The 17,160-nt window shown below is 42.9% G+C and overlaps 1 protein-coding gene across 1 annotated transcript; it reads right to left on the bottom strand.

The window, feature by feature from the left end:
- Nucleotides 1–3,431: 3,431 nt before the first annotated feature.
- LOC139447764 (probable serine/threonine-protein kinase kinX) lies at nucleotides 3,432–16,800 on the bottom strand. Its single transcript, XM_071229255.1, has 11 exons — nucleotides 16,714–16,800; nucleotides 15,754–15,888; nucleotides 13,313–13,432; nucleotides 12,143–12,367; nucleotides 10,649–11,053; nucleotides 9,186–9,468; nucleotides 7,230–7,270; nucleotides 6,217–6,430; nucleotides 5,424–5,530; nucleotides 4,799–5,092; nucleotides 3,432–4,424 (listed from the first exon to the last, which is right to left on the bottom strand). Exons 1-11 carry the CDS (start codon nucleotides 16,798–16,800, stop codon nucleotides 4,401–4,403), a joined length of 1,935 nt encoding a protein of 644 aa, XP_071085356.1. The 3' UTR covers nucleotides 3,432–4,400.
- Nucleotides 16,801–17,160: the final 360 nt, after the last annotated feature.

Raw genomic sequence — 17,160 nt, 5'->3', positions numbered from 1 at the left:
TACTGTTAAAAGCGGCGTTAAACCCAACTCACTCACACTCACCTTGCAACAAGTAATCCTTCTGACATCGCCCTTTAAGCTTGTGCCCTGCTGACAGTATGAAATAGATCCAGCTATGTGCTTGCGCTCTGTGTAGATGCAACCTGCAAGACTAAGCATATAGCCTGGAAGTGTTTTGTTCTTATTGTCTAAAATCACCCATGTTTGAGGTGAGGTGAAATTGGGTTTAACGTCGCGTCCAAGATTATTGCACTTATATAGCGACGTGCATGCACGTGTGTGTGTGTGTGTGTGTGTGGCTGCTTGTACTAGTCCGGACTGATGCCGATTTATAGTGCTAGCACACTGAGATACCATGCAGCAGTTTAACATGAATACCCCACCCAGACACAGTATACGGACTCCGAGCCGACCAGTCCTTGCTTTAACCCTTAATGCCGAGCGCCAGACAGGGTAACAACAAGTACCATCTTTTAACGTCTTTTGGTATGACGCGGCCACTAGACCACGGGGGCGGTCTCCCAACAACAGACAAATGCTCTCTGTGTGTCATACACCGGTTGGGGTGCTAGGTTTACGCTTGTCCTCAGCAGCCAATGCAAATATCGTACAAGGTAACCTAATTAATAGCGTGGTCTTTTTCGGTGGTTGACCTGCCGCCATACCCTGACGGCGTGGCTCGTTGCTCAGAATATCACTCACCTGTGTGTCTGATCAAAACTCGAATATTTACAGGACGCTGTAATATAGCTGGAATATTGTTGAGAGCGGCGTTAACAACAAAGAAAAACGAACATTTATAATCGGTTTCAGATGTAACACGTTGAATGTTGCAAGGTATTCCTATGTTTTTCACACCCGAATACCTGTGTTTGGCGGAACGCCTTGACAGGTACTTGTCTTGTTAAGTGGCTGGTTATAATGAAATAATAGCAGTTACTATCAGAGTTTCATTGTTGTGTGAATAATTGAAACGAATGGACATAAAAACAAATAAATAAAATGAATTTTTTTTTACTTCATGACATTTGACCATCTTCCCGAGGCAAGAGAGTTAACTGACTTTAACATTCGTGACCAACTCGTGTTATTCCGGGACAAGCCGATTAGCGACTCGTGCCCCTCTCGTGGCCATTTTTACGACCGGGTTCCGTCTTAGCGCAAACGGGCTTACCTAAAACAATTGTCAACTCGTTGCGTAATGGCTCACACATTTTCCCCATATGTTAAATATATTTCAGATGCAATTTAAAGCGCATCGGACGTGCGGAATTATACAGTATGATTAAACATCTTTAACGGTGTCTTTGGTATATTTTTAGATGCAAGACATTTGTAAAATCAAAATTATTTCTGAGGGATTCTTTGACGAAGAACTTGAAATCATACGTGCGTTCTGATTGGTTTGTCGTATTTTCGCACATAACATTCATCGATAGGGGAACGAGTCTTCTTGCAGGTTACGGAAAGGGGCGAGTGGTGACGAATGTGACTTTAAAAGTCCAGTTTCCACCCTTGCCGAACTAGGCTGGAATTCCTGCGCTCGATCGTAGCGCCACCAGTGGCTATTACGAGTTATGTACTTTCTATGCCTCTCCTATTGACCAATCAGATTCAACCTCTCGTATCACTGGCCTTTGCTTCAAACAAAACGGTGGCGCCCAGTCAATACGATCTGATTGATAATCAAGATCTACATTGTGATAAAACGAGTCTTACATCGCGAAGTGCATCAAATCACGTGAGCACATTGATTAAAAGCACGAAAAGATTTAGAAAATTTCTGTTGACAACGAGTTAGCGGTGAACATGCTTTGCAAATCCTGCAGTCGACCGAAATCTGCATGACACTTTACGACCCGGATTTCGATTTCAGTGCGCGATTTTGATTGGACTATGCATAGACTCGTTAGTTCAGCCAAAATGTAACTCCATAATACCAACCAAGTTCGGCATGGGTGGAAACTGGACTTTTATAGTCAGTTAACTAACTGGCCTCGGGAAGATGCATTTGACTAGCATGCAATTATTTGTGTTTTCAGAAATCGAAAAGAATAGGCCACGCCCACTGGTGGTTTCCTGGGCGGAACTTGGGCGGAGTGGGCGGAACTTGGGTTGCAGATCTTAGTTCTTTGTTTAGCAGTAGCAGCAACTAAGATCGGATTTTAATGAGGTTGGTTAAATTATTATTGCTGATATATTAACAACAATTGACTTATATATCTTTGCATTTACGAATAAAGTAAGAAGCAGCATGATAAAGCCAGTAACCTTGGCTGGTTGTCAGCAGCAACTAAATAGACTCGCTTGGTTGATGCTTGTCATTGTATCCAAATACTGATTCGGCAGATCAATGCTCATGTCACTCACTCTGATCCAGGCTGAATTATTTACAGGCCACTGTCTTGTTGATGGAATATTATTGAGTGCGGACTAAACAACAACAATAAACATTACCATTCATACATGGGTTCTTTAACTGAAGATTCTTGATGTCGATACAATCTTGTCAGCGTGTCCTCTTCCAGTTACTTGTTATTAATGTTTTCAAGCGGACAGTATCAAGAATGGAAACGTCTATGGTTTGTTGAGAACATCTCACATTCAGATCATCTCAATGATGAATCCAGCACTGGCCTCACAGACTCACATTGACCAAGTGAACAGAGGGTGAAGATAAAAACATTCATTTAGCAGGTGCATCTTTTATGATTTTTTACTTTGTTGTAATGTCTACATCAGCAAAGTCTCCTAAGAAATTCATCACATATTCTTCTCTTAATAAATCATTGCAATTTGATTGATTAATACTTTAGTGAGACAGTGACGGCTAGATATACACTATCTCACCTTTTTGTCTTTTGATACTTTTAAACCTTTGGTCAACAAGTGTTGATTTATTTGACATCAAAAGTCACGTGGGTGAGGTTATATTTATCATTCCAAATCATTCTTCCAACTTTTTCAGTTTGTAAACAGTAATAACCAACGTCTGGATTGTACAAATGTAGAACTAACCAGCTTCAGAGATATTAGTGATGTCATTTGATTGTGATGTCATAGAAACCTTGGATGTCACAATTGTTTGCAAGGCACTGTGATGCTACTTCATTGCAGTGATATCTCCTAGGATATGTATGGTTTACACCAGTTTTGGTTAATAGATCTATATAAACATGTTACATTCCATCAATCCATGGACATCTACGTTAAGGACAGGTTGTAAGCTACATTCTAGGTAACAGGTCCGGCACAATAACCCTGAATTACGAAAACCGCGAACAGACATTAAAGATTCATCAAACACGTCTGCTGAAAAATTAGAAACACAAATAATATCCTCACAAGCTATGAAATGTAAAACAAAGAGGTCAGCACTTCTCAAAACATTTTAATAATGACATGAATATCATGCCCAATATATTGCACCATATTCTGTTACCAGTAATCCTAATGAAGTACATCAGTCATATCTGTGATAAAGCAAATCAGACGTCATCCCACCTTGACATCATTCCTTGACCATGTTCACATATCTAATCTCTACTTTAACACAATGGATTTTGAGGTTCTGGCTTATTTTATTTCCAAAGTTACATCACTGCCTCCTTGGTTAGGACAACAGCGTCAGTTGTCCCTTGTGTGATTCCAATGACGTCTGTGAATATGAATCAAGGACTTGTTTGACAAGAAACAAATCAAATAATTATAAATCAAGCTGAGTATCAGTAATGGTCAGCTTTCAAAGATGGCCTCAATCCCTGACTGCAGCACAAGTCATCACACAGGTGGGGTCTTTCCAGATGTGTGGACCTCCTTGTGGACCTCCTTGATGAATATCAAAATGGCCACAATACCTGATTGTTATCTCCGAACTCAAGTCAATACATAAATAGAGTAGTCTTTCCTGGATGAACCGCCTCTTTGAGCACCATACACATTTAGTCTTCTCATGTCCACAATCACTGTAACATTTCACAAAGAAGCCACCACAGCAGCACCTTTCAAGATGACCACAATCTCTGATTGCAGTATCTTCTCAAACAAGTCACCACATACACCCACACTTATAGTACTCTCTACAAACTCAAGTCATCACATACAGGATCGTCTTTTTGATGGTCCCACTCAATGTCATACTGGTAGGTTTCGTCTTCCAAGATGGCCACTACCAATCAGTGAAGCATCTTCAAATACTAACATCACCTCATACTGCAGCATCTTCTAAGGTGGCCACTGTTGACAGTCTTTGTACATCAGGCTATCCACATGGCCAGCAGCCAGATTCCAGGCACTTCACAGAGGCTACTGTGAATGACAGGACTCCTGGTCCTAAGTCAGTGACAAGCCATTCATGTCCATGATATCCAGTAATGAGTGATGATCTATCACAGGGCTTGTCACTTGTCAGGAAGTTTAGTCACCTGCAATCAAAGTGTCAGGAATCATTGTGTTTTTTTGTTTTGTTTATCTGTTTGTTGTTTAATGCCGCACTCAGCAATATTCCAGCTATATGATAACAGTCTGTAAATAATCAAGTCTGGACCAGACAATTCAGATTAACATCATGAGCATCTATCCATGCAATTAGGATACAATGACATGCATCATCAACCAATTCAGCCAGCCTGACAACCAGATCCTATTAGTCGTCTCTTACGACAAGCATAGTCGCCTGTTATGGCAAGCATGGGTTGCTGAAGACCTATTCTACCCCGGATCTTCACGTGATGGAAAGTAGAGTATACAAAGCCCTGCAGGAGTGATGATGATGATGAATGTCTATAAACAGACTTACTGAAACATCCTTGCTTTTGCGAACCCTGATTCTCTTGGTGGATTGCTCCTTGTCCACAGAATGCTTTCGTTTACTGACTTGTGACAGTTTACGTATGAAGTCTGTGGCCACAGCCGTCACGTGTTCGCGAGTGTAGCTGGTGTTGTGCTTCCTGTTCAGTGTCCTGGTCATCTCCTTCATCACACCAGCCTGAGCCGCTCGGCTTGTGTCGTCCACAAACAGCTTTTCATGTATCTTCACTTGTTCCTGTATGTAAGCCACATCCCTGCCTTGCATTGCCACGCCTTTTGAGCCCTGTTGTACAAGATGAGTGGGAATAACCATGTTATTGTGATGGGAGGTGGGCTACTGTATTACGTTTAAAAGTTAGGGCCCAAATAATAAGTTATATTCTTACATCAGATAAGAACTTGATTTATATCATATTCTATAAATGTGTATTTTTTCCCCCGCATCCGAAGTTTTGGTCATAGGAGGAAAACTATGATAAAAATCAAACTGTTTCGGGAGTACACTTCTGGGCAAAGAAATGGTGGCTTCCTATGCCAAATGTCATGTTCACAATGTAAGTGTTGTTTACAAGCCTACACACTGTGTCAAAGAGAGTGAGATAGTGTTGTTTTACCATGTTATCTTTGTGGGGATGAGGGATCCGTGGCTGACTGATGGAGTCGTCGAGGGGCTCCTCCTTCACGGTGACCGGTCCCTCCCCGGAGGAGTCTGAGTCGGTCCCTACACACAACATCAAGATGCAGTGAAGTGAGTGAGTGAGTATTGTTTTACGCCGCTTTTAGCAATATTCCAGCAATATCACGGCAGGGGACACCAGAAATGGGCTTCACACATTGTACCCATGTCGGGAATCGAACCCGGGTCTTTGGCGTGACGAGCGAACGCTTTAACCACTGGGCTACAAGATGCAATAAACACCCACTGGACACCTCCATTACAGAACAGAGAAATCATGAGAATCTACTTTCAGAATCAACAATGTCGAGTGATATCTCTGACTGTTTGATATATAATTTCTGCACGATGACTTTTCATGACCTATGGAAGCATCAGATTTACCCATCTTCCCGAGGCAAGTGAGTTAAATGACTTTAAAATTTCCAGTTTCCACCTTTGCCGAATTAGGCTGGAATTCCTGGGCTCGATCGTATCGCCACCAGTGGCTACTATGACTTATGTTCCTTCTATGTCCCTCCTATTGACCAATCAGATTCCACCTCTCATATCACTTGCAATTGCTGCAAACAAAATGGTGGCGCTCAGTCAAGACAATCTGATTGATAATCATGATTGTTATGATAATTAAATGGGTCTTACATTGCAAAGTGCGTCCACTAGGCTACCCGACCGCCCCTAACTTTTAAAGACAAGCATAGGTGCTAGGGACATATCCTTCTCTGGATTACCTGTAACCACCTCCCTGTGATGTGGCTGATGACGTCGAGGTACTGACACCGTCTCCGCTGTGGGTGCTGTACCTGTTGCAGTGGTTGTCTCTGTTTCCACATCTCTGTTCCTGACCACATGGATGATCTCACTCTGTTGCGACTCCGCGTTGTCGATCTCGATCTTTATCGGAACATCTCCAGGAGGCTCGGACAGATCAACTGTCTCAGACGTCTGGGATACAGGAGCAGAGATAGTGAATCAGCGGGAGGGGGAGGGGGAGGGGGGTGTTACGTTGAACATAATTTCAGATTTAGCTTGGAGGAAAGCCCATCTAGTGGTTGAGTCAATGGACAAAGAGTCACCCGCTGGATGAAGCTCGAACTTAATCAAACAAAAAACATGTTTTGAGCAGCCATTGCAACCTTACAATTTGTTGTGCAATTGGTATCATGGTACTCTCATCAACCAATCAGAGAGCTTGGCATAAATGTGATTGAAAGAAAATAATACTGCCATCAGCCGGATTGTTTATACACTTTCAAAGTCATACTTAACACTTTTTACAAATATTTTATCAAAACTGACTGAAAGCGTGGCTGCAGTGAGGGCAGAATCTACCAAGCCTACAGTGTTATATAAACATCTTTATGCATCAGTGACTGTCTCAGCTACTGCCTTCAACCTTGAAAAGAGTGGTTTAGCCTTCATGTAATTGTGGACAAGTGCCTACACAAACAAAACACATTAACAAATTTCTTCTTTATTTTTCTGTCACCCTTTCAGACATTCAGTCAGTAACTAATATATAAATTTCACAACAACATTTCAAATTGTAATGGTTCTTACTATTAAAGTATCGTCACAATTCAAAAATGTAGAAGGGACTCAACCCCAAAAAGTACAAGAATCTGTACTTTACTAAGAAAGTGCAATCCCAAATATACCATTTGTTACAATAGTATCAGCACTAATTACTATTACAGACACTGTATTCCATTCATCCACGTCTGATTGTTGATTGGCTGCTTACCTCCCTGCTCTCACTACCAACAAGCTGATGCACCTGCCGACCTGGAAGAAAAGGCTAAATTTAGAGGTTGGTATATAGCAGTTTCATATCATACCTCATATCAGCTTGAGGGTGATATGGGGGTCGAGGGTTGATATGTGATACGAAAACTTAGAAGAGACAATTTATGGATGACAACTTCTTTATTTACTGTAAAGGCCTGGCTAATTGAAATATAGTAACCTTTTTATTATATAACATTACATCAAATTGTAAAATTGTATCTATTTGCAAGTGAATGCAATACATTTTCACACTGTTTGGAAGACATTGTCCTTGGGAAAACTAGCCGAGCAGCAAGCAGATGACACACTAAGGGACGTAACTCCAACTTCTTGACCACCCAGGCTGATATCGATTGCCCAGTTCAAAATGCATGGACAAGTCACATCAGCCCAGTAAGGGTTGGAATGACCTGTGATATGACCGTCTCCATGTTGGCTCTATTGCATGGCAAAGTGCCTCACATCATTTTACAAATAATTACTCTGGACGAGGTCAATATGCAAAAACATCGACCTAAGGACCAGACCCTTGAGGTGGTCTGACCGGACTGCTGATGGGGTGGGTCCGAGGGTCTTTGTTTTTGCATATCAACCTCATCAAGATTAATCATTAGTTTCGTAATACCGAAATTCACTTTAAAGTTTCTGAAGTCTTGAAACCATCCTCTGTTTACAATACTTTAGCTGCTAACCATGAAATGTTTGTACCGGACGCCATCTTGTTTTCCAGCAGATGAGTCAATATTCATCACTTGACAGGTCAATATTCAAGGTCAGTGTCGGTCACATGATTTAAGGATCTCCATTGAAATGTATTGTTTCGTCATGTGGTACAGATTAACCAATGAAATTGCAAGATCCTTAATAGAGTTCAAATAATGATAGGTATATGATAACATAGGGTATATGATAGGGTGATAATAATATATGAGTAATGCTATTTTTCAGGGTGCCGTTGTACATAACCTTAGCACTACCACTATCGTAAATCTATGTTAAGGTATGGGACTTACAATCACCTTAGCGGTGAGACCTCACTGTACAACGGCACCCAGGGCATTATCATTTGCATAAGTCTGAGGGCTGCATAAAGTCAGCATGAGTGACCAAACAGGGAGGTCACAGTAATGCAAGGTTATACCGGAGTGATCACATGCAGCTTAAAGATGGAGTTAGTGGAGATTAATCAAGTCTGAGCAAACCAATTGTTCAGTAACGATCACACATCAGGGTAAGATCAGCCAGTCAGATCTCACATTGTAACAATGCAACCCATTGCTTATTTGATTGCTTGTACAACATAAACCCCGTGAAGATCCTTGCTTGTTGTAAGAGGCAACTACCAGGATCGGGGGCTCAGGCTAGCTGACTTAGTTGATGGGTGTCATTTGTGTCCCAATCGATGCTCATGATGTCAGTCACTGGATTGTCTGTTCCAGATTCGATTATTTACAGACCGCCGTCATAAAGCTGGAATATTGCTGATAACAGTGTTAAACAACAAAACAAAAACAGTGAGGTATTGAAGACCTATTTTGTCCTGGAATGGTGATAGAGTAACGTATTCGACGTAATAAGCGCCCAGGGCCCTCTCGAAATGAAAAAATAGGGGGCTCTTATTAGAATATTATTTTCGTGAAAAAAAACAGAGTTGAAAGATAAATTTTGTGGTTTATGCTGACAGCCTGAAATGTTTATGTACGACAGATATATTTGTCTAGAATTTAATTGCCCATAATGTAGGGTGCATATAACACACGAGTGCATATTGTACGAGAATAAATAAGTCTTGTGAACATTGATTAATCGGAAGGGGTGCTAATTAGGATTGTTCACTAGCCAATATATTAGCAAATACCGCCGTGGGCGCTTATTAGAGTGGGGCGCTTATTACATCGAATACGGTACTTACCGACGGACAAAGATGTCTTCTGCTTGATCAGCGACATCGTCCATCTTTTCTGAAGTTCATTGACTGATCTCCAAGGTCCCTTGGTGACCTCATTGACCTTCATTGTGATCTCCGACCACACTTCCTTCAGTTTCACGCTACGCTTCTGATCCGAGACCGTGTGCAGTGTTGTAAACACCTTCCTAAACTGTGAGATCTGCTCATCAAACACCCGCGCCTCTTCCTCAGATAGGTCAGGTGATTGGCTGGAAGGGCCTTTCCTGGAGTCCTGTACAGAGGGAACCTACAAGAGAAACATGGGAGAGTTACCGAGTTAGTAATGTCACTTGATCGTTTAGTTTGTCTCAGTTAACAATATGCCAGCAGCCTGAAAGGTATTGAGTCTGGACCAGACAATCCAGTGACTGATGTTGTGAGCAATCTCCCATCCCACCAGGGCAAAAACCTTGTAGGACAGGGATGGTTTGGTTTGGTTTGGTTTGTTGTTGTTTACCGCCGCACTCAGCAATATTCCAGATATCTGACGGCTCTCTGTAAATAATCGAGTCTGGACCAGACAATCCAGAGATTGAGCAATTGGGATCGATGACATGCATCAACCAAGTCAGCAAGCCTGACCACTCGATCCCATTAGTTGCCTCTTACGACAAGCATAGTCCCCTTTAATGGCAAGCATGGGTTGCTGAAGACCTATTCTACCCTGGATCTTCACGGGTCTATATCAATTTGGCCGTGGTCTGTGTTCATTCATATATTTTAACAGTGGATAGCCTGATTAGAATACAATAAACATGATAGTTATGGTCATATAAAGTTCCTACCTTATAACAAATTTGGCCTAATACTTTAAATGATATGAGATGATAATCAGATGGGTTTTATGCCACTTTCAGTAATATTCCCGCAATATCGCGGCAGGGGACACCAGAAAAGGCATGTTGGGAATCGAACTCAGGTCTCTGGCGTGACGAGTGAATGCTTTAGCAACTAGGCTACACCAGCACCCCATTTTGATATGGAGACACTAGCATGCATCAGTATGCCCCAGTAAGATGAGGTGAAAATGGGGTGAAATGAAAATGGAACATGGGGTGAGGTGAAAATGGGTTTAACGTCGCATACAAGATTATTGCACTTGTGTAGCGACGTTTATGCATGTGTGCATGTGTGTGTGGCTGCATGTACTAGTTCGGACTAATGCTGATTTTGATAGTGCTATCCCACTGAGATATGTAACAGTTTAACATGGTCACCCCACTCAGACAGACTATACTGCCTCCGAGCCGACCAGTCCTTGTTTTAGCCCTTAATGCGGAGCGCCCAGCAGGGTAACAAAAAGTACCACTTTTAATGACTTTTGGTATGATGCAGCAGGGGATCAATCCCCCGACCTTCCACTCTCCAGGCAGACGGTCTACCACAAGACCACGGAGGCGGTCAATCATGTCAAAAGAAATGCCTACCACGTTCTTCTTGTTCTTCTGCGGTGCTCCTCTTTTAGCAATGAGTGTCTTGAAGACCTGCGTGGGGCCACCATTTCCTCTAGCATCAGATTCCTTGTTCACTATTAGACTTTTCCTGGAATACACATGTTTCAGGAACAAATGTTTACTCCATATTGTCACGAGTTCCTCTGGAGTTATTTCCCTTCTGCTGGGCTCACAGTTCACCTCTCTGGCTATAGTCCGCCACAGTGACATCTTCTTCTCACGCTGCTCCACCGACGATGTTATTGTCCTGAAGACATTTATATTGCTCTCTACCAACCTCTCTACAATCTTCCTTTGGGAATCTGTCAGATACTTCATGGTGAGGCCACCCATGTTGAAGTGCTGTTCCTGTGGTTTGGGATCGAAGCTTGGAGAAGTCTGTAAAATGATCATAAAGGATTGTGACAGGACTGTACTCATCAGAGCTACAAATAAGCTGTGTATTTGTGTAAAATACAAAAAAATAAATCACCATTACCCAATTAGTTTTGTCACACAAGAAAAAATTTTAAAACCCAATAGTACAACAACACCCTGCGTAATTTTCACAAATATCCTTGTCAACTTGCACACCTATATTTCTCACAAGTAAGTTGACTGACCAGTCAACCAGGCATCATCATCATCATCATCATCATCATCATCATAATAAAAATAAATAAATAAACTACTATTTTCCATTCAAAAAGGCCTGTATCTATTTATGGAACTGAAACCGCTTGCTGGTAGGGGACGGCAATAAACCCTGTTCTCTGGCAGGTCATAAAAACAAAAACATTCATTGATGAAAATTTTTCTTTTTTGTCCATGGCATGGATACTGATTTTCACTTTTGAAACACTGCCTCAGAGAAGGAGAAGGAACTGTTTATGGAACTGTTTTTTACTGTACACAATATAGCAAAGCTACCTTAAAATGCCATCTTAAAATGTTACCCTATTGTCAGTACTAGGCATCATGTCCGAAAAGATGAAACAAGGGCCATAACTCTGTCAAATATTCCTTCACGATGCTGTTTTTTTTAACTTGATCTCTTCAAAGTTCTTACATAAAGATGTATGCAAAATGTTATCCTTGTATCCTATCCATGGGTCACACATGAATGTCACAATGTGTCAGTGAATACAAACTGAGTGAGTGAGTATGGTTTTACGCCGCTTTTAGCAATATTCCAGCAATATCACGGCAAGGGTATACGGCAAGGCTTCACACACATTGTACCCATGTTGGGAATCGAACCCTGGTCTTTGGCGCAGCAACGCTTTAACCACCAGGCTACCCGACCGACAAACTGCTAAGTTTGATGCATCTATTGAATCTATATGAGCACAATTTTCTTCCCTCATGAACAACTTATGTTCTCCCTTCAATTTTCTGTTCTTGTATGTGTCTTTTGAGATTCAGATTTATTCCTAACCATTCTTCTATTCTTCCCATTAATCATTTCAGCTCTCTTCAATGCTTTACCTTCAATTTCTTTGCTGCTTTTCCGACTCTCTTCTTCTTTCCACAAGACTCTACTCCTTCCCCTTCTTCTTCTTCATCATCATCATCATCATCATCATCATCATGCTCGTCATCATCTTTCTCAATGTCTTCCTCCCCCTCCTCCTCCTCAACTTCCATCTCCTCCTCTTCTTCACCTTCTCCCTCCGAGACATCCCTACTTCCTTGTTGGCCTGTCATGGTTGTCTGAAATAAAAACATAGCAATTTGATCCAAACTCTCTCATCATCTCATTTCCTGAAGTAATAGAAAGAGTATGAATACTTCAAACATTTCATACAAGATTTGGAGATTCTTACAAAACTACTAGCTAGAAAACAAATGAAACTGAAAGAATAGAAACACCCATTTCACCTGCTTTCATCTCGATTTCCTCACTTGTTATAACTTTCATTCACAAGATACTCGACCCGTGAAGATTCCGGGGTAGAATAAGTCTTCAGCAACCCATGCTTGCTGTAAAAGGTGACTATGCTAGTCGTAAAAGGCGACTAACGGGATCGGGTGGTCAGGCTTGCTGACTTGGTTGATGCATGTCATCCATTCCAATTGCGTGGATCGATGCTCATGATATTAATCACTGGATTGTCTGGTCCAGACTTGATTATTTACAGACCGCCGTCATATAGCTGGAATATTGCTGAGTGCGGCATTAAACAACAAACCAACAACACAAGATACTCCGGCTTGAAGAACAAGGAATGAAGGTCATTCCTACTGCAGCCATCATACCGGAATCACAAAATATGGATTCAGACCAAACTAACACTCATACTGCAATAATATTCAATCATCTAGCTTACTACCTTGACTACTGAAGTGACAACATGTGAATAGTGAAAAATATTTTGTGACACCATCCACTCAAAAGTAGGTTGGTTTGGAAAAAATATATTTTCTATGCTCACTTAAAACATTTTTTTTAATTAATGCCATATGCCATTAGTATGCCGATTTCGAGCTGACCAATCTCTGTGTTATCCCCGTAATGAAAAGCATCAGGCAGGGTAACAGCAAGTAACGTCATTTGGTATGGACAGCCTGGGATCGAACAACTGACTTTCTGTTCTCTGGGCAGATGCTCTATCTACAATATCACGGAGGCTGTGGACATATTTCAAGGCTACTGACCAGTACGTCTCCAAGGTCCAGCTCCTTTCCATTGTGGTAGAACCTTTCACTGGGAATGTCCAAAGCTCTAATCACGTTCCTGTCTGAGGAGATGTGTCCTGCAGCTGAAGCCCCCTGTGACTGTGAAGAATAAAGTTTCCGCTGTGAGTTTGGATGATGGTCACAACTTTCAGAAACTTCCAATATAATTCTCTGAATTGTCACAATATTTATAGTATCAGTGTATCTGTAACACAATAAAATCATTTATCATACCTTATGCCTCAGTCACATTTGCTCTATGCCCCCCCCAAAACGAGAGATACCTGCGGTGGCCCCTAGAGCGTATCCCTATCTTTTACAGGCCGTAGGGGTCAATGTGGGATAATAGCGCGGAGTTATAACTTTTTTAATTTCTAGGTTCGCCGTAGCAATTAGACACGCCATGGCCATGATGTAGAGCAGTTCAATGGCGACCATATGTCGGCCTATGGTGGACTATGGTGGCCTTGCGTTTGCTATGCGACTGACCTAAGGTCTTATGAATTACAATTGACTTTAGCGGACCCCCAAAACAATTCCGGCGGCTGCAGGAATTCCATAGGCGCCCGTATGGTGGCCTTGCACCACAAGGTCCATGCACAGGTCACGTACGTCCACATCCGTACGGCCCACATGGCAGTCGTATATATACCATTATTTTTCATATGTATATTATCTCTCATATCTGTCATATAGATTGTAGACAAAGTTATATACAGATGGCGCTGGTTGTTCCGCAACGGCTGAGGCTGGGCTACCTGCAGAGGCCGCTGAGGCGGGTGCATCGAGAGCGAGACTACCTGATTGCAGCCCTTATCCTCGGGGAGCAGGCCCAACAGCAGAGAGGAAGAAGGACAATGTAAGTGGAGCCCTGACTCTTGCGGCGTGTCACCCTGGGCCACTACGACAACCTGATACAGGAGCCGATGTGTGAATCCAGGGGAGACTTTCTGAGGATGGAACCTGCAATGTTCCAGGAGATGCTGGTGTTACTCCCAGAGTCACCAAAAGCGACGTTGCCAGGCACCCCCTTGTGCCAGGCCTGAAGTTGGCCATAACAGTCCAGTTCCCGCCAAAGGGTGACTCCTACCACTCGCTTGCATTCAGCTTCAGGGTGGCACATAGCACAATATCACTGTTTGTGCCCCAGGTGTGTGATGCGATCTCTGAAGAGTACCGAGATGAGTGTTTGTGACCCCTTCAACTCCTGATGGATGGAAGGAAGTGGCCCAGGGCTTCGGGAGGAGGTGGAACTTCCCTCACGCTTGCGGGGCCATCAATGGCAAACACATTAAGATCAAGAAGCCATTGGGTCAGGCAGCGTCTACTTCAACCACAGGTGCTTCTTTTCAATAGTCCTGATGGGGCTTGTTGACGCAGACTACCACTTCCTGTGGGTGTACATGGATGAGGAAGGAGCTGCCTCTGATGCAGGGATTTTCAACCTGACCTCCGTGAAGGGAGACTTGGTTTCCCTCCCAATGACGTGCCATTCTTCTTCATCGGCGATGACGCGTTCCCCCTGCGAACATACCTGGTGAAGCCCTTCTCCGACAGGAACCTCACGCATGACAAACGGATCTTCAATTACAGGTGTTCCCGTGACCGGAGGTTGGCTGACAATGCTTTCGTCATCCTTGCCAACCGTTTCCGGTGCCCCCTCACCACCATCATGACCACCACCGAGACATCCACCAAGATCACCAAGGCGTGTGTGACACTTCACAACCTGATGTGGATCAGCTTTCCCAACCTGCTGAGTGCCGACCTTGATGGGAAGCAGGCGGACGGGGAGCAGGCGGACGGGAGAGCAGGCGGACAGGAGAGCAGGCGGACGGGGGGCAGGCGGACGGGGAGCAAGCGGACGGGGAGCAGGCGGACGGGGGACAGGTGGACGGAAAGCAGCAGGCGGAAGGTGTGATTGTCCCAGGGATATGGAGGGATGCAGGCTACTTCACCGACATGCAGGGTGCACTACGTGCCCCCAGGGAGAACCGAGCCAGCAGAGAGCTCCGGATACACCTCAAATACTATTACAACAGTGATGCCAGCAGCGTGCCATGGCAGGAGGCAGCTGTCAACTGGTGAAATATTAAAATTGGACCATCTAGTGAACTTTAGCGCCATAACATGTGACCTTAATAAGAACCTGTGAAGTAAATGAACCATGTAATCCCACTTGTAAAATAAAGTATTGAAAAGCTGCGTAACACCCAGTTTGTCTGCTTCATCTTTTTATCCCACAATAATGGACAGGAATAAATGAACAAGAAATTAAAAAAGAAAACCCCTGAAATTTGGCACTTAATACTTACACAGGAAAATTTCCATTGAAAGTGTTAAGTGCCAAATTTCTGGTTATAGTCATCTTAGCACTAAGATCGCTTGATGGAACAAGGCCCTGCTTCACTGTCACTCACCTGGTGTGATCCATCGCCAGATTCTCCAGATTCTTGTTCCACTTCTCTGCTTATCCTTACGTCCTCGTTTTCCGTCTTCACGACAATAAAGTTATCTACCTCTGCAGGCTTCCTGTGACCGTCTTTCCTTGTCATCTGAAAAGAGCATTGATTATTTAGAGTGAGTGAGTGAGTATGGTTTTACGCCGCATTTAGCAATATTCCAGCAATATCACGGCGGGGAACACCAGAAACAGGCTTCACACATTGTACCCATGTCAGGAATCGAACCCGGGTCTTCGGCGTGACGAGCAAACGCTTAAACCACTATGCTACCCGACCGCCCCGATTATTTGGAGGAAATGGATCTGTGAGTACATCTGTACATACTGCTGTGACCTGTGTGTTATATTACAGCTTTAAGGCAGCTGGACTGGAGGTGGATGGCTTGAGCAGTGAACCATATTGGTGAGGTTTAATAATAATTTCTATATTATTTGATAGTTCATACAAATAACACTTTGACTTATGAATATATGTTGTTTTGTCTGAGATTTTTGCATACGTTTTGCTCAATTACTTCTCCAATATTTATGACTGCCTCCATGGTCTTGTAGTAGAGCGTCCGCCCGGAGAGCAGAATGTCCAGGATTTATAGTGCTAGCTCACTGAGATACCATGCCGCAGTTTAACATGAATACCCCACTCATACCCTGTATACTGACTCCGAGCCGACCAGTCCTTGTTTTAGCTCCTGAATGCCGAGCGCCAGACAGGGTAACAACATGTACCATCTATTAACGTCTTTTGGTATGACGTGGCCGGGGATCGAACCCGGGACCTTCCGCTCTCCGGGCAGACGCTCTACCACTAGAGCGATCGATGCCTTAAGGAACACATAGTGTATCAGCAGTAGGTACATTGGCATCACATTGCAATAACAATATGCCACTCCAGCTCTAGAGGTTTGACAGATGTTACCTGAGCACCATCAGATGTGTTGGACGCCACTCGGGACTGAAAGGTTCTGTCTTCTTCCACATCTTCCTGCTTTATCTCAGTCTCCATGGCAACTAAAAATTAACAAAATGTAAGAATGTAATTACATAAATAAAAATTTATTATTAACATCATTTTCCTGAGGCAAGGGAGTTGACTGACTGGAAAAGAACATAAGACCTGTGAAAATCTAGGCTAGAATAAGTCCTCAGCAACCCATACTTGTCATAAGAGGCGATTAACGGAGTTGGATGGTCAGGCTCGCTGACATGGTTGCATGTCATCATATCCCAAGATGCTCATGTTATCAATCACTGAATTGTCTGGTCCAGACTTGATTATTTTAAGACAACTATCATATAGCTGGAATATTGTTGAGTATGGCTTTAAACAACAAACAAACTAAAATAAATGGAGACGTTATCATGG

Source organism: Haliotis cracherodii, unplaced genomic scaffold, assembly GCF_022045235.1.
Source record: "Haliotis cracherodii isolate W230 unplaced genomic scaffold, xgHalCrac1.p SCAF_7, whole genome shotgun sequence".
NCBI lineage: Eukaryota > Metazoa > Mollusca > Gastropoda > Lepetellida > Haliotidae > Haliotis > Haliotis cracherodii.
Note: the sequence above shows the minus strand (reverse complement) of the source record. Positions and strands in the feature narration are given on the sequence as shown.

Excerpts from the sequence above, each read along its gene's own strand:
- LOC139447764 (XM_071229255.1), bottom strand. The coding sequence starts at position 16,800 with ATGGAGACTGAGATAAAGCAGGAAGATGTGGAAGAAGACAGAACCTTT. Across the intron at positions 15,889-16,713 it reads ACACATCTGATGGTGCTCAG|ATGACAAGGAAAGACGGTCA; the intron begins GTAACATCTGTC and ends TGCTCTTTTCAG. Across the intron at positions 5,531-6,216 it reads TCACAGGGAGGTGGTTACAG|GGACCGACTCAGACTCCTCC; the intron begins GTAATCCAGAGA and ends TGTTGTGTGTAG.